Consider the following 26,529-nt stretch of genomic DNA (forward strand, 5'->3'; position numbering starts at 1 on the left):
TACTGCATTAGAAAAATGAATACTGATAAGAGGCTGTTACAAATTATGAAAATTTGATCAGACTGTCATATTGTAGCAGAACAGAAGCCTGTTTCTAGATTCAAAAAATTACATTAAGAAAGAACATGGAGTACACTAGCTCCCTTTCATAGCTGGTGTAGGAATATTTACAGTGGTCCTATTCAGAGATTTGTAAAATATTTGTAAGATTGGATCTCAATCCACGTCTCCCATCCTCTTGCTTGGTTTAACAAAGTTCTAGGAGATTTTAGGTAAAAATGTCCTCTGTTTCCAGATCATTTAATGACTATACATAGCTCCATTTTAGGTAAAAATGTCCTCTGTTTCCAGAGAGCATTTAGACTATACATAGCACCATATTCCATTGCGTTCCATCATTGTTATTTTTCATACTGTTATTGTTATTATTGTTTGCTACTACTGGACCTCCTGTTTCTCCCCTCTCTACTTCTTCCTTATGACCCAATTTATTTCATTACAACATCTGCATTTTATTTTTACACATCTTTTTATCGTGTAGGTTTGTTTGGGTTTTTACACTTGCTTCCACATTATGTTTCTGGATGAAATCCTGGCATTGTTATTTTTCATACTGTTATTGTTATTATTGTTTGCTACTACTGGACCTCCTGTTTCTCCCCTCTCTACTTCTTCCTTATGACCCAATTTATTTCATTACAACATCTGCATTTTATTTTTACACATCTTTTTATCGTGTAGGTTTGTTTGGGTTTTTACACTTGCTTCCACATTATGTTTCTGGATGAAATCCTGGTCACCATGAGGGCTTTTTGCTAATCACAGTGGGATTTTTGCTAATCACTTCCATAACACCAAGAACTCAGTCTTTTAATCTATGCAAATTAACTTCTCTTTTCTGACCTTCATGTGTCATATTGCCTAACTTGTTTGGAGATTTTACTGACTTAGATAAGTTACATTTAACTTATCACAGAGTTTAAAAACACATGTAATGTTTCTCAGAAGTCGTCACTGATCTCTCCATATCCTAACACAGGCTTAGACTTTCTGTGAAAGGGAGTATCTCACACTTAAATCCATTCTGTGGTATAAACTATGTCCCACTTCTGTGTTGCAGGAGTAGATTTGACAGATGATCCCAAATCCAGAGAGCGCTAATCCCAAAACTACAGTCCTGAAGATATCAGTGTGGGAAACTACCCTACTTGACAGCTAGAAAGCCTGACTATCAACAATTCGTATTGCACTCTGCTCTATATATCTGACCTGAAATCCTGACCTGAAACTCAGATCAACCACAGACATCCCACAGGCTTATTCATGAAAGCCCTTAGCACAAAAAATGTGGCTTCTTACTAAGTATTGTTCTCTGTTTTAAAATCAGCTGTCCAGATTACATTACTACTACTAAGACACAACAAGGCCAGTTCAGGAATTTCAGCTTAGTGAGACATTCCCTTGCATTGTTCTCAAAAAGGTGTTGATTTCCCAAAATAGTTAATTCTTTCCAGCTAAGAACAGAAGAACATAGTTAATTCTTTCCAGCTAAGAACAGAAAAACAGTTTCAACACTAAGATATGTAGACATGTTTGCCTTGGATGAAAATGAGATCCAGGTAAAAATATATGGACAGAAAAATGGGGATAAATAGGAATTTGACATTATCTTCAACATGAAAGTAGGACAGAATGTTGCTTTCACCTTGTTTTTGTAGTGTAGCATAGACAATCATATGCTTATCACTTTCCTAGGGTAAAGCAAACACCCTATAAACAGAATTCCTACAAAGCAGGGCCATTTGACTGATGAACACTTCAAAGGTATTTGAGCAAATGGCCCTCATGGACAGCCCACAAATTATTTTCGGAGAAAACTTAGGTCCCAAGAAAGCAGGAGCTTCTTCATATACGATGAGCACGCTTACCCATGTGGAGACTGTAGGGCAAGACAAGACAGCTGCTAAAACCCTGTATGGACTCCCTATGAGAGGTGCTACCACCCTAACCTTGGATTCCACATGTTCCGTGCTTCAAATAAGGATGACTCTGTTTGTTTTAAACTAGACAATTCAGTCACTGCTAAAAAAGTAATATGGAGCTTTGCACTGCTTGGCTGCTTAGGTTTTTTCTTGCCTCACTTTCAAGAGCAATGCTGAACGTGTGCTGCTGTGGCTCCACCGCTAGCTGCATGTAAACACAGATGGACTTCAGGAATTGCTACACAAGTTACAGAAGTTCTCAAAAATGCTCATTCAAACTGAAACCAAAGGCATCTGTGGTAAATGGAAGAAACACAGGGCAGTGGCATCCATCTATCCATCCCTTCTTTCATCTTAAACTATTCAAGCTGTTTGAGGAAGTAAGTTGGAGCTGCCACCCAATGCCACATGTCCCCATGTCCTCACATGTGATGACAGGTCAGTGAGACCTGTTTGTTTTAAAGTGCTAGTCTATAAAATGCTCCTGGAATATTTTCATGGGAGCTGGCACCCAGGAGAGCATCTGATCCCCCAAGAAGCTTCCAGCCTGATGAAATGGTGACAATGAAGGTGGTCAGTTTCACAAGCAGGACGTGTTTGCAGAAGCAGGATCCTAAACACATCTCAACCAGACAGCAGTAAAATAGCTGCCACTAGCACCCTCAAGGCATGGCAACAGCAGCCTCTGATGACCTTCGAATATAGTGTGACAGTAGCATTTATTATATTTGTTACCACCCTGCTTATGAAAGTGGGGCTTATACAATACACACACAGCATCCCTACTCCACAACAGCTTCTTATCTAAATAGGCAAGCAGATAAAAGCTAGAGAGAAGGATTAAATATACAAACAGAGCAAGAGGAGTAACAGCCTGAAAATTTCATGTCAGTTCAGCTACTTTTGTTTACTTGTCCTTTGGGCAGAGTTTAATTAGTAAGGGATTAGTTGACAGAAAGACAGAGGATAGGGTATGTTAAAGATAGGCATGAAAGAGATAAGGCAATGGCCAGAGGAAGGGAGGAGAGGCACACAGAAAGTGGCTGGAGTGAGGATGAGCTGAAAGAGTCTGTAAGAAAGGAAGCTCAGGGGGTTGCAGAAGGTGGCTGCATGGCACAGGGGAGAGGTATTCATAACCAGAACTGTAAAAAGCAGTCTGATGTCTGTGGTGTTAAATGTATAGGGACAGAGGCACTATCTTGTCTTGCCTCTAACAAGTTCATAGCAAAGAGGCAGCCCTGAATGGGAAATAAGGGTACCCAGCGAGCCCACAATGTGTCTCGCATAGCTGCTATACAGAAAGTTTTGGGTTTTTAACTTCTTCTGTGCCAAAATCAGCCTTGAGCTGGCTCCTCCAAAACCATTTTTCTGGCTGAGAGTCGATGCAGTGCAAAAAGCTGGTACATCCCAGAGGTTGCCTCTCCTTTGCTGTTCCAGATCAGAGAGCTGAGGAGCCCCAAGGACCCCCAGTTCATTGCCCAGTCATCTCAGGGCTGAGGTGGGAGGGATCCACCTAACACATCCTCTTCGACCTGCATTGAGCAGAGCACCAAGTCCAGCTAACAACAGGGCCTGGTTTCTGGAGCCTGCTTTGGCTCCAGAAAAGGCCCTCACTGTATTGTGGCATGGGGAATCTGGGGGCCACTGTGGGAAACTGAAGGTAGCAATGAGGAAAGAAGAGTTGGAATGAGAAAGATGTCTGAAAAGGAGCTAAATAAACCCTCATGTTAACACAATCCAATGTAGAGGGTAGAAAGAAGGTACAGTGCTGCTGTTTATTTTTTCCTAATAAAAAGATAAGCTATTCAGCCTTTCTAAATGATAATTCTCTTGTGAATTTTGAAGGCAGGAATAACCTATATATTGCTGTAGCCATCAGTGAAATGCAGAACGAAGAAAGGAGGAACTGCCAGAGGAGGGTGGTATTGTATAAGATAAAATAAGTAGCTTCTCCCTTCTTACCTTGGAGTTACCAACCAGGGGTAGCTAATAAACACCACAACAATCCTCCACTCCACTCAGCTTTCAAAATAACACACCGTAGCGGGCTGGAAAGCAACTTCAGGCCAAGGACACGGAGATGAGAACACTGTGGAAAGAAGCAGAATGAAATTAGGAGATGGGATGAAATGGGAAGGTCAGAAAGGAGAGAAAGCAGAAATGGAGAGGATGGACACCTGGGGAAAAGAGATCAGACAAGAGGGCAGATGGTCACCAGTGCAGAGGATCAAAAAATGGTGTTTGGGTAAATAACAACTTGGTGGAGAATGTGGTTTTTAAAAATGGAGCAAAAGATCAGAGAAAGATTGAATATTTAGGGTTCATTCTGAACTGAAGGGGAAGGAACAATAAGATTTGCGTACAACAGATTTCCTGACCCAGCTCCTCCCTTCCTGCCATCCATATGTACCATCAATGCTATGCAGAGGGTAACTGTACCCTAGCTGAAGGATGCAGGTTATAAACTGGAAGTAACTTAACCACATTATAAAAATCTTGTTTATACTGTGAAAACATTTTTGAACTCCATCAATCCTGTATATTCTTTTCTGGGAATGGGCCATTGTAACTGAGCATTTGTACAGTGTGCCTTGAATTGTTGAAGCCTGGTTTAGGAATCACAGTAAGAATTATGATTAAAAAATAAAAACCAGAACATGCTATTAACACCATTTCTAACAATACACACAAAGGAACTTTTGCCACATCACAGAATTCTGTTCCAGAAATGAACAAATTCCGGAATTTTTTTTCTTCTTACTCAGTCTAAAGTTTTCTTTCTTTAAAATGTAATTTCAGCTTTCTAGACTTGATAAACTCCTAACTGTACATGGAATAATTCTTCCTGTTCTGTGTGGGTTATACTCTAAAACCTTTGTGTGTGAATATATTTGCCACATCAGAGTATCTCCCATCGAAAATACTGTTTGGAGCTGAATGTGACTCACAGAGGCCCTACAGTAGGCTGAAGTGGTGCTCAAATGAATTTGAAAAATAGTTACTTGCCTCTTTATGGGAAGGGGCCTCTGGACGTGGTCCTGAGAAACCTGCTCTAGCTAACCCTGGTCTTACTGTGGAGTTGGACTAGGCGGACTCCAGAGGCCCCTTCCTACCTCAGCCATTCTATGGTTCTATGGTATTCTCATAGTGAAGGAACAGAAACAACTGTTGTTGGTTCAGTTTGTGCCCATTGCCTCCTATCCTTCCACTGGGCAACACTGAGAAGTCTGGTTCTGCTTCTTTACTCTCTCCCATCAGGTATTTAAAAATGTTGTTAAACGTCCAGTTAGGTTTTGAGTATTTCCAAGAAGGGAGACCTTACAACCTCTCTGGATATCACTGTTCTGGTGTTTGATTGCCCTTATATTAAAAAAGTTTGTTCAAGTGGAATTTCTTGTATTTCAGTTTGTGCCCATTGCCTCCTATCCTTCCACTGGGCAACACTGAGAAGTCTGGTTCTGCTTCTTTACTCTCTCCCATCAGGTATTTAAAAATGTTGTTAAGATTCCCCCCTGAGTCTTCTCTTCTGAAAGCTAAACAATCCCAGCTCTACTCAGCATGCAGGGTAACACATGTATAATACATTTGGCCTTGTAGAATAGTGCTCTGAAACTGCAAACACTTCCAAAAATACAAATCTGCAAGAAGGAAAAATAAATGGAAGTGAGAGGCAATTGACATTTTCATAGAAAAGCAAGGTCGCAACCTTACTATACAATATATGGCAACTTCTCAAGCTGCTTAATGAAAGTGAAAAAGCAATTTTTGAACATGAGAACAACTTCACAATTACTACTTTTGGAAACAATAAAAATGTATCTGTCTTCACAGAAAATAGTCAAAAGGTGGTATTCAAATTTTTCTGTTTGGAATGGACACTGACTAAGAACTCACCTAATAGATATTTCCCTTAAAGGTTATCAATAACAGAATATCAAAATCAGAAAGGGCAACTGAGCAATACAAACAAGAACTATAGCGTGGTTTGAAAGAACTAGCGCAAATATTTCCATATCCTTAGTCTGCATCAGCTGCATTTCCAAAAATGTAGCTATGAGATGCAGAATAAGGCCCCACTGACACAGAGCCCTTTGGAAAGAATGTAAAATAATAATAATAATAAAACTTTATTTAGCTATCTAAGATAAGGTGACTAGTGGTACAAGGAACAAAGCATGATCTGAATAATGGCAATGTCACACTGGTAATGTTATACTGAATAAACCATAAAGGAGTTTATTGGTGGTAACCACAACATCGATGTGAGATTCCATGGAGGGACCCAGCAGCAACACCACTGGGAAAAACAGCTTCTGCACATACACAGAATCCATTATGTAAACAATGATAAGTATGATACTGTTCGCTGGATAGAGAAGAGACAAGAATCTATCAAAAGCATAAAACAAGCTTGTTAGATGAGAGGCCAACACTTGTAAAGTTGACATATAACCTACTTCTCAAAACATCTTTGACAGAAGAGGTTTTTCACAGCATTCCTCTGAGTTCAAACACAGTAGGTTTATTACTGAAAGTAACTGAAGCAAAAAGACCAATAATATAGATAACAGCAGTGTTTAGATTACTTAAATAATTCTCCAAGCCTTGCCAGGCCTAGTTAAATGCAACCTCCACACTATTTCTTCCAATTTTCCTACATTTGTTAAGACAATATTGGAATTAAATTTGGATATTTGCTGTTGCTGGAACTACGTGTTACCACAGCTGTTAACTTTGTTAATGACAGTTATCATCACACATACAGATCAGGAAGTTCCAGGGTATGGTGAGGTCCGTAAGAGTCCTGCTGACTGTCACCTGTCCCTTGCAGAAAACACAAGCAACACCCACCCCTCCTGGAAAAGGGGAATAAGAAACTGTTAAGATAAGTATTAAAAAAAATACAGTTTCCACCATAAAGATAAGAAATTTCCATACATTTGTGCATATTTTTATCTTTCTGGGTAGATTTTTGATTTCTTTCCTTTCAACAGCGTCAGTGCCACACAACACTGGTGCACATACTAGGGTTTTTTGCAAGACCTTTTCTTGAGCCAAAAACTCTTGCCTACCAAATCAGTCCCGTGCACAGGAAATATGGTCACTTCATACTTCACTCTCACGTGGTAAATCTAGAAAGTAAAACACTGATGAACAAATGCAGCCACTGTGCACGACAAGGAATAACTGAAAGAAAAACTGTGAAAGAAAAAACTGAACAGCATTAGGCTAAGCAATAAAAAGTAACTATTATCTCATGCCAAATCTCTGAAAGAGGGAAAAACTAAGCTAGTATAAAGATAGAAGCACACCTAACACTTCAGATATCTCCCTTCTTGTCTTCTCACTCACTACTAAACATCTTCTCCCATTACCATAAAAAGAAACTGATCTACCAGCTACTTCTATGTTTCCTGCTTCTGATTAGACAACACATATTGTAAAAGACCACATCTCTGCAGGCTTGCTTCATGTACAGAGAGATATCTGATAGCTTGAATTTTTAATAGCTGATAACTACAATGTTCAAATTAATTTGCTACACTGCTGAGGACAGTTTTGGGAATAGTAAATCCATCAGTTAACTCTGTCAGCTAAATCTAGAAAGATTCTTTCCAAGCATCAAGAGAAAAACAACTTGTCAAGCATGGGAAGAAACATGTTTCAGCTCATTACGGCTCCCCATGACATAAGCTTAAGCAGCTCCAGGAATAACAGAAAGTTGTGTATTGGTATGCAAGCAAGTGCATGATAATCTGTTTGAGCAGATGTACTGTAGTCTTTATCTCCACTGACTGGAAGCTAATGGTCAGCTTGCTGTAACACTGCCCACTAGAAAAAAATCATTTTAATCCCATTTAGATGTTTGATGATACCAAAGAAAGATCATATAACTATCAACATGAGCATAATTTGTTTATCAGTGACCATCCTGAAGCAGCAGTCAGGCTGGGGTATTTTCCTCATAATTATGCTGAATTACTCAGTTAATACCATCCTTTTTTCATACCCTTATCTCCCTTGTCACACTAAACAACATCTAAATGCATTAATCCCTTTAAGGGTGTATAATAGAAAAAGTTTCAGAAGAAAGCACAGGTGATGGGGTCAAGCAATCAGAGATATACCTGTAACTTGTCATGTAAATGTATGCACATAATACTTTTTCCCATTCTAAATAGGGGTGCTAGGACTTCATAACTGTGTTAGTAACAGCAAAACGGCAAAGCTTTTTAAAGACCCCATAGAATCTTGGAGATATCTTTAATTGCAGAAGAGGTCTAGGCTTATGTTCATGAAAGGAGACAAAGAACTGCATTAATGCATCACTTGCTTCAATTTTGTGTTCAGACTAGAATTCCACAATGTTTGCTGCAACTGCAGAACAGCGCATCAGGCTCCTTGTTTTGGAGGAGAGAGGTATCACAGAAAATGGATGAGTTTGCTGCACTCTTCAGTATGAGCAGGAGTTGTTACAACTACTGGGTAAGCTTGACCTTAATGGCAAATTAGTCTGAGTTAGGGACTACAGCTCAGTGCCTAAGAGCAGTCATGTTGGATCAGATCAAACACCCAGCTAATCTTCTGAGCAATTCTGCACCACCAGCAAATTTTGTTATCTTATCATTTGCCCCCTCTTCCAGCATAATGTAACACCTAGCCTTTGAAATGCTTCTTTCTTTCCCTTATTTCTCATCTTTTAACAAGCTATTAATACAGAAGATTTTTCTTTTTACTCCATGACAGCTTAGTTTCTTTAAGAGCAGACCTCATCAAAAACTGTTGGCTGTCCAAGGATATTGTATCAGCCAGATCATTCTTGTTATTGTGCTTATTTCTTCTATTATGGTTTCTATCAATTTGCCCAGTACAGAAGTTAGACTTGCTGAAATACAGTTCTCCAGATTTGTACTGAAACCTTTCTGAAAACTCTTTCCTTTGGTATAGAGGCCGATTTAAAAACTCGGTTGCACAGTCAGCAACTCAGAACCTTAATCTCTGAATTTCTTTTGAACTTCTGGGTCACTGATAACCTGTTAACTGGCTATTTCTCGCAATTTGAATTTACTGCTTTATTCTAAACCAAATTATTACTCCACTTCTGGCATTTTCTCAGACTAAAAACTAACTTCATTTCCACAGCATTTGCTGCATTACTATTATTTTAATGACACCCCAATAGAAATGTAGTGCATTATCCCAATGTTATCACTGTCTATAGCCATCAGCAAAGTGAGTTTATATGGCATTCTTCCAGGATATACTGGCTGAATTCAGTTTTAAAGGAAGAATGTAAGAATTTCCAGAAGAAATAGGTTTTAAAGTACAATTGGTTTGAAAAACAAGAGAACATTTGCAAGCACAATGTCTGGACACTGATCAGTTCTTTCAGGGAGAAAATATTTTGCTTAGTTTCAAACTGGCTTTCCCTGATGTGATCATATTTGTTCCCTGCTACTAAGGAGAGACACCAGAAAGAGGAATTGTCTATGAAATATAAACAAAAACAGTAAATGAAACATAGGTATTTTTTAACTGTCCTGAGAGATATATGTTTATTTGTCTTTTTTATTTGATTTAATTTACTGACTAAATGTAAATCTTGTATTAGTTCAGTAAGAAAAAGAAAACATGGTGGCTGGGCAGCAGTAGAGGGCAAAATACAAATACTGCCCAACTGGAAAAGCTCAAAGAGCAAAAAGTCAATTTGTGCTCTTCATGACAAACTCTTTAAACCCACTACAGGACTACTGCTGATGCCTAACTTTGATATGCAAACCAGAATATCTAAAAATAAAATATTATTTTAAAAATTCAAAATACTAACTTGTGAAATATTTTATCTACATTTTAACGCATGAGAAAGGGGGGAAAAAGCCATTCTTGCTTACATGTATTATCTTGTTTGTTCCCACAGAGGCTTTTCTAGCTCTCCGAGGGTCATCCTCTCCATTTGCAGATATGGAGGCTGAGAGCACTTGGTTTGGCCAAACTCAACAACAAAGAAGGGAGCAGAAGAACCCAGGTTTCCTCACTTTTAATCAGAAGCCTAAAGCTGTGCCTGGTGCATGCTGGCTGCCAGGTACCGATCTGGCTCCTATGGAAATAATGAATGCCAGAGAAAGATTAGAGGTTATTTAAAATGTACTTCATAATCATATATCTCCCCTTCCTCAGGGTGGGACAGGTCTCTCAGGTAAATGCAGCATGGAAATTATAAGGAAAACAGTTGACTAGACCAGTAGAAGAAATTACTCAGGACAACTAAAACCAGAAGTCAAACTTAGATGGTATAGACTCTGATGGTATAGAATCTGACTTGCTTTTATGGGTAACATGAGTTGGCTGGCGCCCTGATTTACATACCTGCGTAGGGTACCTAAAATTCAGCACTATGCATAGCAACTTTTAGATCATCTTTATGTGACAATGCCTTGAGCCCCAGACTTACCAACAATTGACATCAGAAGTCTAAACAGAGTCCTTGATGGCCTAAACTGTCATTTTTCTGCAAGCAAAGGAAACGGCTTTAGTTGTATTTAAACAGCACATCAGTGTATTATTCTAGATATGTGCAGTGATTCACTGATGTGCTGGTTTTGGCTGGGATAGAGTTAATTTTCTTCACAGTAGCTAGTACGGGGCTATGTTTTGGATTTGTGCTGAAAACAGCGTTGATAACACAGGGATGTTTTTGTTACTGCTGAGCAGTGCTTACACACAGTCAAGGCCTTGTCTGCTTCTCACCCCACCCCACCAGCAAGTGGGCTGGAGGTGCACAAGAAGTTGGGAGGGGGCACAGTCAGGACAGCTGACCCCAACTGACCAAAGGGATATTCCATACCATATGACGTCATGCTCAGCAATAAAAGCTGGGGGAAGAAGAAGGAAGGGGGGGACATTCAGAGTGATGGCATTTGTCTTCCCAAGTAACCATTACACACGATGGAGCCCTGCCTTCCTGGAGATGGCTGAACACCTGCCTGCCGATGGGAAGGAGTGAATGAATCCCTTGTTTTGCTTTGCTTGCGTGCACGACTTTTGCTTTACTTATTAAACTGTCTTTATCTCAACCCACAAATTTTCTCAATTTTACTTTCCTGATTCTCTCCCCCATCCCACTGGTGGGGAGTGAGTGAGTGGCTGTGTGGTGCTTAGTAGCTGGCTGGGGTTAAACCACGACCGTTAGAACAATAAAACAATGTGCATGAAACAATATACATAAAGCATTAAAATGAGCACTGAAAATCAGAAAAAGATTGTGAAAATTAAAAAAAGCAGATCTTGTTTGGTCCCAGCCCAGTCTCTGTACTAGCTGGTTTGAGCAGTTAAAATTAGGCAATCTCGGGAAGGGAGGTTACCATTGTTTAAAAACTAAGTAAAAATAGAATACTGATTGGGTTCAAATGAAGGCTGTTCTTAAAGTAACTTGTGCTTACAGATTCTTGCTGCCAGTCTAGATACTTCCTATGTTAAAGCACAGTTGCATAAAAATCTCTAAGGGGGACAGACCACTACAAATGCCCACCTGGTAGCTTTTTTGGGTGTAATGCAACAGTAAAAAACATTCTGGAAAATAAAAAGTAAGTATGGAACACTTACACATGCCAAATATGTAACCGGAATAGTTAGTTGGAAAACCGGAACAGAGCTGTTTGAAAAGTGTATTCACTCACTGCCAATTCTTGGCCTGGTTATAGCTATGTGCTTGTAACAGCATTTCTCAACACCATTTCTTATTCTACCTCCATGCAGCACCTTCCCTCCCCCACTCCCAGTTTGGCATCAGATTGTGCCAGCCCTGAACACTGCTGCAATTTACTGCTGAGTCACATAATTTCATTGCTGTCACAGAACATCATCATCACTGCTCTGATAGGAATATTGCAACAGCAACCTTTTGGTATGAGAAGGGAGAGAGGCTTCCAAGACATATGCAGTGGAAAAGCTGAGTATAGCATGTTCTTTCAGAAAAAGCTGTCTTCCTCTTCAAAGGAAGTTCCCTGGGTTTTATGATAACTGGTTTGGAAATAGCACAATTAGCTCTCCCCGTGGTTTTGCCTCTGCTCACACATGCCATACCTCTGGAATGCCCAAAGGCAGTGGACACTAGAAGAGACTTCCGTTGTTTATCATGGTGCTGCTGAAGACTTCTGGGGTTGACAGATGCTGCCCCAGAAGGTTAATAAGATGAAGCAAGCTCTTCCAGCTGGACTGTAAGAGGGATTATGTCTGAGCAGCAGATAAACAGATTATTCCAGAAACAGACACTGCTTTTTTTTAAAACTTCGTCACTCTTGTCTTACCGCTCCAGTCCCCCAGGCTAGAAGTGTGTGCGTTGGAGGGCTTTGTCCAGCTCTTGCATTCTGGCACCTGTTGCACTCTTTGCCTCGTTGCAATTCAATGCAGTCCAAGGCTGGGGACACCTGAAAAATAATAAGAGGGAAGACGCTTGGGGATTTTAGTCCTTTAAGAAAACAAAATCCTTCTACTTGACCTAAATATTCTTATTTCCTGCATGATTGATCTTGAAAACTGTGAGTGATCAATAGACAGCATGCATTTGAAAACTGGATTAATATTTTTCATCATTTGCCTTGCTCTCCAAGTTCAGGGAAGCAGAGGTAAGTTCATATATTAAAGGTTTATATGAATTTACATTGCATTTTGAAAAAAAATAAATTGAAAGATTAGGGTATTTTCACATTACAGAGTTCTTTGTTTGGAATTTGGTGTTTTGACAATTCAGCTAGAGACAGTACAGTTACTGACACTGCTATAAAGTTGGAAAAGGAAACGTTGGCAAGATTTCTTATGTGTGTTTCCCAGGCTTTACAATCTCTGTAAGAGATGCCATTTAGTTTTGATTTACCTGCATATGTTCTGTTATGAAAAAATGTAATTTCAAAAACAATTATATGGAAGGGGCAAAATAGCTGAAAGAATATCTAAGTGCTGACATTGTTAAAGATGGTCTATCATCCTTGAAATGAAGAGAAAGTAGTGAAGTATATCTTTGTATTTACTAGCCATTGTCAGAAACAACTTCAAAAACTTCTAGATATACAAAATCTGGAGGAATAAAAAACCATACTGGCAAATATCCAAAAGAAGGCAATACTAGTAAGGATTACTGTAATAATAATTGTAAAATTATTTGCAAGAAAACAGAAATACAGACAACTCTGTACTTAGTACAACAGCTAACTATTGTTCCTTTTAAAAACATTTAAAAGTTCACAGCAATTTTAAAGCTTCTTCAACAACAAAAAAGAAAAGATGATGATGTGATTTTTCCCTGTTCAGTTCCATATTCAATAGATTTAGAGCTTTGGGGAACATGTTTAATTTTGGGGGAGGTTTCTTACTAACTTTTCCATCTATGCTTTGAATTAAAAGCCAACTTTACAACTGCTTTATGCTTGCCCAAGTCATTGACCTCCTATTTCACATCAGCCTCAGTCTCCTCAATGGTATCATTACAGTCCACATTTATAATTATGAACTGAGAAAATGATAATGTAAAAAGTGGGATCACACAGTTTCACCCATTGCAAATTGTGATTGTATGTTACAACACATTTCCCATAAAAGACTTCAGCAAAATTCTGGGAGGCTATCTTGACAGAGAGGAATACAGAACTGTATAATAGCTGCCTAAGAGATGTAGTAGAAGACTTGGTGCATAGAATCTTTATCAACACTCAGGAAACAATGGCCAATAATAAACTTCACATAGCATCTTGCTTATGTAGCAGTGTTGGAATTTTCTCATTTTTGATGGCTTTCAGGGGAAAATATTTTTTCTATACATGCATGTGAATGATCATTGGAAAAATTCCTTCCCTTCAGTTTTATAAAGCACATGTGGTATGCATAAATGCATAATAATTACTTTTTATTGCCATGTAGTCATGCCATATATAATATTTTTAAACTATGTTATTTCAGATATATGCACACAGATCTCAAAAGACTTAATGCGTTAAGAAACTTCTTTGCCAGAGCAGGGATGCTTCCAGAACTGTTATTTTATGACAGCATTAGGGTCAGATACTTACAGAAAATATTTTCAAAAATACACAGGCTCTCCCGATAGTCTGAATACTTACATTAATCACTCATTAGTGATGTTAACATAGATGATTTGAGGCTTTTATGGCTATTCAAGTTTGCAGTACATGTCAGCTGTGACAGAGTAGGAAATGAGACTAAGATATAAAACACTCCCATCTTAAAAGAAAAAAACATAGAGCAAATAATCTCTAAACATTTATAGAGGGTTAAACAGTTGATTTTTTTTCCCTCATGAACAAAATGGTCTTAAATTCAAATTCCTGATTTACTCACATCTATATTTAACAAAAAGTGCGTTAACAAAAGTGGGGCTTGCTCAGTAATGTCTTTTGGTCCTTCCTCCCCTTCCCTATTTTAGGACCAAAAGACTCCTTCTCCCAGCCATTTTGGAGGCTGTCCAGGAGCACCTCCAATTCCACAGTAAACAAACAGGAAACTGTAGGGAGCAAAATAAAGACTTGAGATAGAGTGTTTATCTTTGGCCATGACTAGTGCCAGAAACCAGGAAATTACCTCAGGACTTCAGCTCAGGTCTTCACCACTATCATGACACAAACTGTCTCTAACAATAGGAAGGGAAAGTGAGGGGGATAAAATCTTTGCAACGGCAAAAAAACTACATGCAAAATATGACAGTAGAGTAATTTTTAACTGTTGAATTGTAAACCACTGAAAACCCAGACTAACTAGCAAAATACAGAGGAGCTTTGAACTCCCAAAACTATACATTGATGCTGGGTACATCCTAGCACTTGATACTGAGAATGTAAGGGAGCCAGAGAGCGTTCAAGGCTGTTTAGTGTTATTTTTTATTCAGCAAGCAAATATCTGCTATTTACTCAGCCATTCTTTAGGACACAAAGGCTTTGTGTGTGCTCTATGAAATCATTTTAATTCATTCTGACTTACCCCTTCCCGCTCAGCTGTTCCAATTCAGCAAAAATGTTGCAGATCTTCATTACTATAATTGCCCTTGAAAAAAGGGTTAAGCAAATTTGTGCCAAAGGGAAAGGGAAGTCAAAGAACATAAAGCTTCAAAGAAAGAAAGAAAAAAGACATCTGCTTTTTTTCTAAGATTATTTTCTACTTTCATCCATAAAATAAGAATTATGAAGTTAAAGTTAGCTTTCCTGATTGTGCTTATAAACAAATGGAAAGTAAACCTTTTTTTTTCCGCTTCCCAAACAAATGTAACACTGGATTATATGTGGGTTTTAATCCTGTCTATTTCCTGGTTAAAAGCCAAACTTGAATAAAAATACTAGAATATTGTCACTGAATCTTAAAGATTAATTCCAGATATAATCACACCAGTATCGTAGTGATTAGTGAACTATATGTGAATGAACAGTTAAACGTGTGGGATTTTTTCTCTGAAAACACCTGTGGACAAGATGATCACTACTAATAATAAAAGGTTTTCTCCCTTTACAGGACATTAATTTACAGGCTACAATGAAATAACTTTACTTGGAGTCTTAACCTGATAGAAATCCAGATTATTGTTTATGCTATTCTTAATTTCTCAGCTAATTGTGGTGTCCTAGTGGCTTCAGCAGTGCACTAAGCAATATTGCCAACATTCATTAGATGTAGCAAACACACTGTCTTCTTCCCAGAAGGAAAACTGTGTATGCATTCTACTGCATTTTGATGCTTTAAAATATTTAAAATCTATGTTTTACCCTCTGCTTTTGTACCTCTGTCCTATTCCCAGTCCCTTTGGGATTAAAATGAGTCTTGTGGTCATTCTCTATCACACAATTCTTCCATTTTTATCAGGAATTAGGAGCACTATTCTGCACATTGCATGAGCTTTGCACTTTGCAAGCCCAGCTGTGTTTCAAACAATTTCTTCCCCTTTGGAATGTGTGATATTGAACAACACACCTCGTAAAAAGAAATATCTATCTATCTGTCTGCTTGTATATACAGACACTGGCATTTAGTCACTATCAGCTGCTATTTACTGGACAGACACTTCAGGATAGTAACATATCTGGAAAACATAAGATCAGTCATCTGGGAGTACCCTGACACCTGCCACAGTGTAGGTGTGTGTTTCTATACCCTCACATAATTGTAGCTTGTCTTATCATTTTATGCAAGCATACCACCAGTTTTAACCTTACAATATACCTGTCTGACAGAATAACACTATCATCCTCATTTCACAAAAGCATGAGGACCTGAGGTGTAACACAGAAACTGAAGCTCTGACCTGTAAGAAGCATTGCAGTCATAAAGCAGAACAACAGCAGAGTTTAGCAGGCTGATTCTCAAAGCAACTGCCTAGTCACATAGATGTCTGCAAATCAGTAGGACCCAGACTTATAGCTACATAGCTAATTGTACTTAGGCCATCATGCTTATCTTTTCAGTGGTGAGGTTCTACTGGCTTTTAAATTTCTACTTTAGTGCAGAGCCAAAATTACCTTCTTATTGGCCACTCTGAATCTTTCAGTACCTCTCTCAGACTTTATCCAATTGTATATTAACAATCTTGGTAACCCTGTTACCAGAAATACCAGTTTTAGTGGGTATGCTCCAGGTATACCTTTCATAGAAATGAGTCAACACAGATCATAGAAGCCCCAGCAGTTTCAGGTAGGAAGCAGTAATGCACTCATCTTTCATTTTGTGATTTTGTGGTTACAGCACAAAATGAAGACAGTCCTGATCAAGTTCTTTTCCCTTTCCTCTTCTCCCTCAAAACTAGATCAATTTCATCTAGCTCAGAAGTTGGCCATGCTTAGAGCAAGGAATTGGACTAGGTGACCTCCAGGTGTCCTCCCAACCTAATTTGGTCTATGCAGCTTGACACATAACTAAGTAAGGTTAAGTCCAGGTCACTCCCTGTCAAAATGGGATAGAATCAATTAGCCAGAGACTGTAGATTGTATTGCAGGATGAATGCCCCTAAACTGTGAGTAAAATTGACCAGTTGCAATTACACAAGCTCAAGCAAAGAGATGGCACTGCGGCTTCCTGTTCCTGGAAGCTTTCTCATACGTTGACCATCCTAATCATCATCATATTTGAATACAGTTACTTCAATAAGCCCATTCTGCACTGTGACTCTTTGACTCACACCATCAAAATTGTTGAAATGTTGACATAAATGGCAAAATATCTCTGGAACTTGAACTTGGGCTGTCTCACTGACTTTCTCAGAGGATGGCTGTATGTCTTGAGTAAGACTGATTAGAAAATGAAGAGCAGAGGTGCTCAAGTAAGTGCTTCATCAGTGCAGATTGGATGCAACACTCCAAGAACTACTCAAAATTTAAAGCATTTTCTTATACCCTTTCATGCAAACCATATCAGATAATAGAACAGCATTTCAGGTCAAACGCTTCTAAGATGGTGAAGGAAATACAAATAGTTATATGTTTCATATGTCAATGTTAAAACCAATCATTCTTCAATGTTGTTTCTAGTCTGGGTCCTGGACCTTAAGCAGCCTGTTACAGGATTCAGATGTTAGCAATGAAACCATAGATGGCCTTTGATATTTTCTATGAACTCCAGCAGCAGCAGTTAGTAAAGTTGATGAATAACAAGGAGGATTCTTCACCAGAATTTGGACTTCTCTGCCTGAAAGAGATGGTTTATATTTCTACCTTAAATGAGACATATGATGTCAAGGAAAACATGAGTTTCTTATGATGCTTTTTCAGGTAGGAAGGAAATGTGTCAAAATTACATGTATTGACTCATAAAGCTTTCAGCATGTTCAGTATTTGTGGTTGGTACAGGCTGCATTTATTGTGAACGTGGATGCACTGTTAGTCACTATATGACAACTATATTCACAAAAGCAGGAGAATCTTACCAATGGCATATTATGTTTTCTATTGTCATCTATAATAGGTAGATAATTCACTATAGTTATTTTGCCATTAATTTTATAGTTAGCCTAATTCAAAGATGTTACTAAATTGTCTATTTAGAGAGGGAGAAAAAATTATGTTTGTCTTTTATAAGGCCTAAGCATAAATGTCATAAAAATTGTTTCAAATTATCTTCTTAGCTTTCTTTCTGAAGTTGGTTGATTTAACAATTGTGTTTCTCCACTTGGCATAGAAAACCACACAGATTTGTGTGAGTATCTGGGAGGAGGGGAACAGCTGAGGGATTATGATATCTAGTTTAGTTTCTCAGTGTTACCTACTTGCAGAAATGAAATTCTTCACACTTACTGAAATTCCAAAGCACATTGGTTGATGACAACAGTGATCTTTCTTTGGCACCAAAATGTAAATCCAGGTTAATTTAAAGGGTTCTGCAAAACAACCATTATCTAATGCCATCTCCTAGCTTTGAATGTAACACTATTAAAACAAAAAAGTTTTGGATTTTTTATTAAAATTTAGACATTTACTACTGTCATTGCTATACCATATATTTCAAAATAATTTATCACATTCTTCTCCAGATTTATTTCCATATATGTTCTGAGGTATAGATTTTTTCATTATAACCAAACATTTAGTATTTTTAACACGAGGATAACAACAGGAATATCTCACATAAGGATTCATGGGAGCCTTGCCTTATTTGAGTACTATGTTAACAGTGACTAAATTCTTCATCTTCCATAAATGTTTAAAGGAGCATCATCACGCATTCCTGCCAAGAAGCAGGATTTATGAAAACCCACCATTTTCCTGAATTCTCAAGAAGGCAAATCCCTTGGTACAGATCTAATTCAAAGCAAGAACATAGTCTTTAAAAGGTGGAAAATTACAGAACTTACCTTTTATGCAGGAACCTGGAGCTCCTCTCCTGTGTCAGAGAGCTTGAGCACAGCTTGTGAACATGTGCAGGTGACGTTTTGTCATGCTGAATCCAAGCAAGAGATACAGGGATCAGATGTATTTTGTCTTCAGTACAAAGTCCCCACTGCACAGGCAGGGCCTAGCACCTCCCTGACATATAAGGTGATGCTGAGTCTTGCATAACACAAGATATTAGTAGGTACATGAAAGGTTCTGTAGTGCTGGGTGTGTAGACACCAGCTTTGTGGTACTTGTGCACCACAAACCAAGTTTGCTAGCGGACATTGATCAACTGAGCACAGGGTCTTCCAAGCTGTTGGCCTGGACCTGGCCACCATAGCTCTTTGCCACAATTCAGATACCCAGGCCTCATTCCACAAGTAATCTTACTATATAGTGACATTTAAGAATGGCATTCACACAAGCCAACATACCAAACAGGAATTACCAAGCTCATCATTGTCAATATTCATTTTGAGGAATTAAAATTAGTTACTTTTAATATAAATGCCTTAGCCCTCTTCCTCTCTTTTAGGAACACAGGCATTCTCCTCTGGCCAGTGTTCATCTTCTTCTGAAGCTAGGCATCAATGTCAGCTCTTTATCTTTCAGCAAAACGTCCCCACAGTAGTGGATACTGCCCACTTACCCAGCAGTTCACTGGCTGAGTGCACTAAACCTGAAGAAGTGAGATCCAAACTGAGTTCTCTCCTGTGCCTCAGCTACCCCAGTTAGCTCCCAGATAAGACCCTCTACCCACCAGGATGCAACTGTCGGGGCTGAGTCCCCTCAACAATTCCGCTCAAAGTTCTTTCACTGTGTGTATTAAAAATAGTTAAAGACTATATTGGACCCAAAGATAAGTACAAGCAAGACATATAATCTTGTGTTTAAGGGCACTGAGCTCTCAGAGACAAGACCTGAGCAGATTAAATATTAGCATTAATTTTTCTAATATGGGATTCCATACTCTCAAGTTTTTAAAGTTGTGAGCCTTCATGGTTGTGAAAACAAGCTTGGAAATGTAATGCAAGCACAGTCAGAGCTACAGTGTCTGACAAAGCACTGGCCGAGCAGCCCCGAACATCAGCAAGAATACAAGGAAAGGGCCTCTACTTCCACATCTGCATGGGAAGATAGAGGTCGTTGCATGCTTCTCTGGGAGAAGACAGGTGCTGCTCCTAGTACTCATATGCAGGATCTAGGCCACATTTCATGATAAAGCCATGCCATATTTCAATCTGTCCCTGTTCATCTAAGTCCCTTCAATCCAGTCAGACCCTTCCCATGCAACAGGGACTGAGGCAACGTGGCATAAAAAAGATTTAAAAAGGAATATAAGGAGAGAATATGTCATGGAGACCCTGTCTGCCACTGGCAAGTGCCATTAGAATTTGGGGTCTTCACTATTCCCATGACAGGAGGACACTGTCTCTAAGCGAAGAGCCCAGGATATTACCTCTCTCTCTATTTTCTATGCTCCATCTGGTGTTTACATTGATCAGCCCTTTCATAGATCTCAAGATCAACTTTCCATGACTAGTCATCCTTGCTTTTGTTACTGGTGGAATTATCAACACAGGGGCTGTTGGCCCCGCTGTATATTTAATTGGATCACAACAACACATTTATGGGATCTTTGTTGAATTAACCCTCTTTGATAAGCTTTCTTTGTCCTATTTCAGCAGTTCCCTTTAAATAAGCCTTGCCTTTAATTAATAATTATTTAATTGTGCAGACAATATGTCTCATTTATCAGTCAAGCATTCCTCTCTATCCTAAGAACATCCACTTATTTTTCAGACTAATCTGCTTTTTCATACATGTCAAACCTTGTGATGATTTTAATGATGAATTATTCAGACTTCAACAGTTTTGTCCTGATGTCACCTTGAATTTTGTTGCCGAAACCTTTAAGTTACCATATTTTAAATTCTTCTTTTTGTATACAATGACAGCTTAATTTTCTAAGGTCAAATAAAACTAAAAGTTTACTTCCAAATTAATGTTGTAGGTAAATGTTCCTACACAGAGATTGCCTACATTGCTGAAAAAAACCCAAACAACCCACACCAAAAAGGGAGGCCTCCCAAAACTGATACTATTAACAGCTAGAAATGAATAAAGCTGTATAGAAAAGCATCCACTACAGTTATACAAAAAAGGTATGAATACAAGCTTCTTGCTCCTGTGTTTATAAAAGCAAATTAAAAAAAAATGCTGACTAATTAGCTGAATAGCTTTAAACTCTTTTTCTAGAATCCAGTTAAATAATGATGTGCTTTTTCTTTTTCATCATGCAGATATTACAAACACATAGGAACTCTCACCTTTGAATTCTATTTCTCCTGCCTTGTTTTTTTAGTGAGGGTATAAATTTGATAATGCAGGTGTCAGGAGACACAGGGGAGAGGCCTGGCCTAATTCCGAGGTTTTCAGATTTTTATTTTGGGAAATGAATACCATTTATCTGCCTGAAAACAAAACCTGAAGAACAGTACTATGCACTAGAGAGACCTGTATGGACGTCAAAGCACTTTGATTAGGTCCCATACGAATAAGATTGCTATATCATATTTTGAAAAATGCTTTATCATATTTTGAAAATCTTTTGTTATATTTGTCTAAGTTCAGGACTAGAGGTCAGGAACTCCAAATTTTAATAATGGCTGACAGTGACTCTGTAGATCACCTTAGTATAACTACCTTAACTTTTTTCCTCAAGTATGCCACCTGGAAAATGGGGAAAATGATGCAGATTCTTTCATGTGAGAATAAAGAAGGAGAGTTACAGCTTTGTTCAACGCACCTTGGAGATTAAGCTAAAGTACAGGAAAATGTTACCAGACTTTGACAGTTATCTTCCCTTCTGCCCAAGAACTATCAAAGAAAACTAAAAATCTTAGACATACCTTTTAAAGGTAAAACTGAGACAGTCATCTTTGTGAAACAACAGAGTTAAATAAAAAAAAGTCAGATTGGACAGGGTAAACACTAAATATATTAATTGCATATGTTTGTTTCAGAAAAGAGAATGAGAACAAAAAAATTACAAAAATTACTTATTTTAAGAAAAATAAAACAGCCTTATTTTATTGGGATTTTTTATATGATCAAATGATGTACCCTGTAAAATTTGCACCACTCCAGTTTACTCGATTACTATGTTGCATGGTAAAAAGAAAAGGGATCAGCTAATATGTGTGGGTTCAATTTCATAATAGCACAGGTCTTTTTAGATTTTTTTTTTCCACCCAGGACACTGAAAGGAAAGCACCTAAAAAGTTGTAGATGGAGGCATATAATAGTAAAGCATATGGCTGAACCATCTAGGAGTCTTAACTAAAAATTTCTCAGTTCAGAATTTTCACAGACACAGGGGAAAGCACAGCTCTGAAGAATTATGAACAAAAAATGTTTGTACCAGAAGACAAGCTTTCTTCCATTCACATTCAGTAAATATTAGGAAATAAGTATCGGACAATCATGTGGAGAAAGGGGCTGATGCTTTCTCCAGTTCAAATTTTGCTTAAGTTTAGTAAAAGTGATTTCAAGAACTAATGATAATAAAAGTTACTCTATTAAGGGAAATTTAATAACCACAAGATATAAATGAAACTAAACCTATTAGAATAAGCATACTTAAGCAGCAGATCCCTCCCACAAAAAAGTGGAAATTGAAGGGAAAGAATGAAAAGAGAAAAAATGTACACCTACCCTGAATAGGCTAGCAGAACAGCGATAAGTGGAAGCAGATAATGTACTGTCACTTTCTCAGACTGAAAAGCCCAAATAGTGACCCTAACACAGAGAGTTTGAAATCATTACAACAATCATTTGAGAAGAATCCCCTTTGTCAGTCTTATGAATAGTATAATTCTTAATTCAAGTTAATGACTTAGGGAAAATCCTGGGGAAGAAGAAAATCCTTTAAGAAAGGCCTCTGCTCCACACAAAAGCTATCAAAGAGCTTAGTGACAAAATCCTCTGCCCCAGTTGGTCAGACTGCCTGGGCAGCTGGTCTATCACAGTTAATACACCTTGTAAAAGGTGATAGACTTACAATTGGCTACTTTCCATGTAGATTTTTGGTTTTTTCTTCTAGAGGATTTCAGGGGTCTGCTTTGAGATTTCAATAGCATTGGATCTTCTGCTCTCACCCCATATATCATTCAAATAATTCAGTGTCTCAACTGATCCAGTGTTTGGCCACTTGTGCTTTCTGATGGACCCAGAGGCATGTTTTCATAGGGAAAATTCCTTCTATGTAGTTTATGGTTCATGATCTGACATTACCATGGAAAAATTACTTCCATTTCATTTAATGACAAACACTATATGACTGCATCGTCATTTGAAATTACCTTGCAACAATTAGACAGTTACAGGCCTACAGGTTGCTGCCTCTGGCATGCTTTACAAGGCAATAACAATCACCTGTTGCCTTCATTGTATAACTTCCTGCCTTTCATACAATATTCATCATAATCAAGCAGTCAACTTTTTTCCATATCAGAGTACCACCTACCTCCTAATATAAATGTCATTATTATTATTTCTACACAGTAAGCATTGGATGTTCATTCTGAAGTTAAATAAGAACTGAGACATATATATACACACACATACTGACATATATGGTAGAACTTTTCCCATTCTTTACTTCAAGAACTATTCTTTTTGTAACAGTATGCTTTTCAATTATTTTTCTCTTATCATTTATCTGCCCACTTTTCTTTAAACATTTAATTAACACAGTTCCAAATTGTCAAGATAATGTGTTTTTACCTTCCTTCTTTTCTCTTGTTTTGTCTAAGAACATGATAATTAGTGTTTGTTACATGCAGCATGACATTTCTTCTTTCTCCAACAAACTGATAAGTTTTTTGATCTTTTTTTTTTTGATAGTACTACTCTCACTGAACTTGTTCCTTTTGAACCAGATTATTTCCTTTTATTCTTCTTTTACAAGTATTTAAACCATTCTTCAAAGCAGTTTTTTCAGTTGATTCATCAGCATTCAGGTACACATATACCATGTCTTTCTTATATTTTTTCCCTTAAAGTTTTCCAATTATCTACAAAGTTTACATTTTTCTTTCAAAACAGTTCTTTCAAAATGTTTTTTATTTTTTCCCAAAGTTTTCCAATTATCTACAAAGTTTACATTTTTCTTTCAAAACAGTTCTTTCAAAATGTTTTTTATTCTATTTACATTTTTCTTTATTTTTCATCTGTAATGACTGTATCAAATGTATGAAAATGCAACCAAAAAAGGTAGACAACCTAAAATATAATTGCTTCTGTCACACAATCCTGCAAAATGCCATATTTCAGCTCATTTAAATGTGTACCTTATATGCTAATTTTATCATTAACATTTCTACATTAAATTTAGCTGCTATGTCATGTAATACTGCATCACAAATACTTAGGAAGTGGAACCAAATGAGTCCTGAATTTTTGTGTGCCTTTTAAGATGGGGGTTCCTGTGCTTGAGGCTATTTTGACACCCTAGAAGCATTTCCGTTTTTCGTAGCTGAATAGCTCCATAAGTAAAACTTAAGCCTAGATCTTCAATTCCCACTCACTGATTTCACTTTTTTCTATTGTAGCTGTTCCACTTTGCCAGGAATAGTTAAAGATCTATTGAGATACAATGCCAGAGCATTCACAACACCTATCATCCAGTGGCAAAGAAACATAATTGCAGCCTGTTCTGATTAATACTTCAGTTTATGTGAGGGAAGGATAGAGGGGTGCACTGTGGAGTAAAAGAAGGAGACTGGAAACAGCTCTTTCTTTCCCCAAAGACAAACTCCTGTTCAGCTTTTGAAAGAAAGTGTTTCAGGGTCCAGTTCTTGGGATAGGTTCAAGACTATGAACCTGATGTGAAGGGAGATGTGCCTTGAAGCCCAAAGGAAAGATAATAATATCTTAAAAAGGTGCAGTTTTAAGGTACAACTATTTCTCATTTTACTTATCTGCTAGCATAGATACCTTTTTACACTGTAAGATGTTACAGATATGCTTCACTTTCCCCAAGCTCCAGACCGTTACTTATCACTGTACTGTAAATTTCCCTACAGAGTGATATGCTCACAAATGAGATGCTGTAGCATGAAGTTCAAGCACTTATGTGTCCTTTGTGGATCTAACCCAAAGTTGCTTTTGAAAACAAGATTTAGGGCTTCTGAAACTTTTACCCTGTGTGTCCTAGGGTCACATGTTGAGATATAAGGAAATTAGTTACCAGGTCTCTTGAGTCCCAGTTCTCCCATGTGATCACAGGACGTTTCTCCTCAGCACATTAATTCAGTCAGGGCATTGACACCGATATAATGTAAGAAAAAGGACTCTCAGGTTCATGCCCATTTTCCAGACATCATCTTGCATTGCGTACCTACTGCCTAGGTAATGTATGTTTATGTACATGCTCACTTTTTATCTTTTCCAGAAATCCCTAATAAAATAAACCGTGGTGAAGCCAAACATCTTGCAGATGCCTCAGGGTCAGACAAAACAGAAAGAACAACAACAAAGAAGTCGAGAGTATCAACCATAAGGCGGATATTTGACATGGCAAAACATCGAACAAAGAGATCATCCTTTTTCTCAACTGGTGTGAAAGTTTGCCCACAAGAATCAGTGAAGCAGATTTTAGCCAGTCACCAAGCTTACTATAGATTAAGAGGTAAGATGATGATTGTAGCATGTACTTCCTCCTTGAAAGTATTTCTTTTAATTGAGGAAACAATAATTTTCCAGAATCTTGTTCTTTAGCTCTAGGCAGTGTATGTGCTATTTGCTTTATGCTTTATTATTACATAGATAATCAAATGTTGCATGTACATCAGCATGGTTCAAGACAGACAGTTACCAGAACAGAATAAAACAATGCACTCAAAGGACTAATGAACTCAGTGTAATTGCATAGTGTTCTAGCATGGTAGAACATGAAGACCAAATTATGCTTGCACTACTGTGCAAAGATGTACCACCTTTCTCAAAAGTGCAGCAGGTACCATCATTGCTACTCAGAATTAATCCCACCAGCTCAAGACAAGTAATGAAACTATTCATCGGTCATTGCACAAATATCTTTGTGTATCTGTAGTTATATTAAGTCTGTGGCAATGTTGGTATGCTACAAACACTGAGATAATTGCCAGCAGCTCATGCAAAGACATTAGTTTTATTTTTAAAAAGACTAAAATGGTTTTTCTGCCCTTTCCCAATTAATTCACTCCCTCCCCAGCCCTTTCTTTACCTCCCTTGACCATAGGGAGCCTATAGAGTTACCACTCCAATCTTGAGTCCCTAGAGAGCACAGTGCAAATAGCCCTCTGGTTTTTATATTTTCTCTCTTCCTCCTTCTACCTCTCCCAGTCTTTCATTCTGTGGCGGGGGGGGGGGGGGGGGGGCCCTCTGGTTTTTATATTTTCTCTCTTCCTCCTTCTACCTCTCCCAGTCTTTCATTCTGTGTGGCGGTTCCTTTGTACTAGAAAAATGCATATTTTTGTGCTGCAGCTAGATGGTCCAAAGCTAATTCTAAAACCTAGTCAGCACTTCTGGGATGCAAGTATCTAAGGCAACATATACTCTCTAAATCAACTTTGCTTATCTGTTTGTCCTCTGTATTGGTCTCTAACCATTCACATAACGTGTGTGACTTTGCTGCTGCTCAG

The 26,529-nt window shown here is 38.0% G+C and overlaps 1 protein-coding gene across 1 annotated transcript in view; it reads left to right on the forward strand.

Annotated features, from left to right (window-relative positions):
- The first annotated feature begins 2,987 nt into the window (after positions 1–2,987).
- The window catches only part of IMPG1 (interphotoreceptor matrix proteoglycan 1), an 83,919-nt gene continuing 60,377 nt past the window's right edge, over positions 2,988–26,529 (forward strand). The window contains exons 1-3 of the mRNA XM_009275789.1: positions 2,988–3,108; positions 9,901–10,065; positions 25,299–25,535. Coding sequence (XP_009274064.1) covers positions 2,988–3,108; positions 9,901–10,065; positions 25,299–25,535 — 523 coding nt within the window. The remainder of the gene's footprint in view (positions 3,109–9,900; positions 10,066–25,298; positions 25,536–26,529) is intronic.

The sequence above is a fragment of the Aptenodytes forsteri genome, unplaced genomic scaffold, assembly GCF_000699145.1.
Source record: "Aptenodytes forsteri isolate BGI_AS27 unplaced genomic scaffold, ASM69914v1 Scaffold256, whole genome shotgun sequence".
Lineage (NCBI taxonomy): Eukaryota > Metazoa > Chordata > Aves > Sphenisciformes > Spheniscidae > Aptenodytes > Aptenodytes forsteri.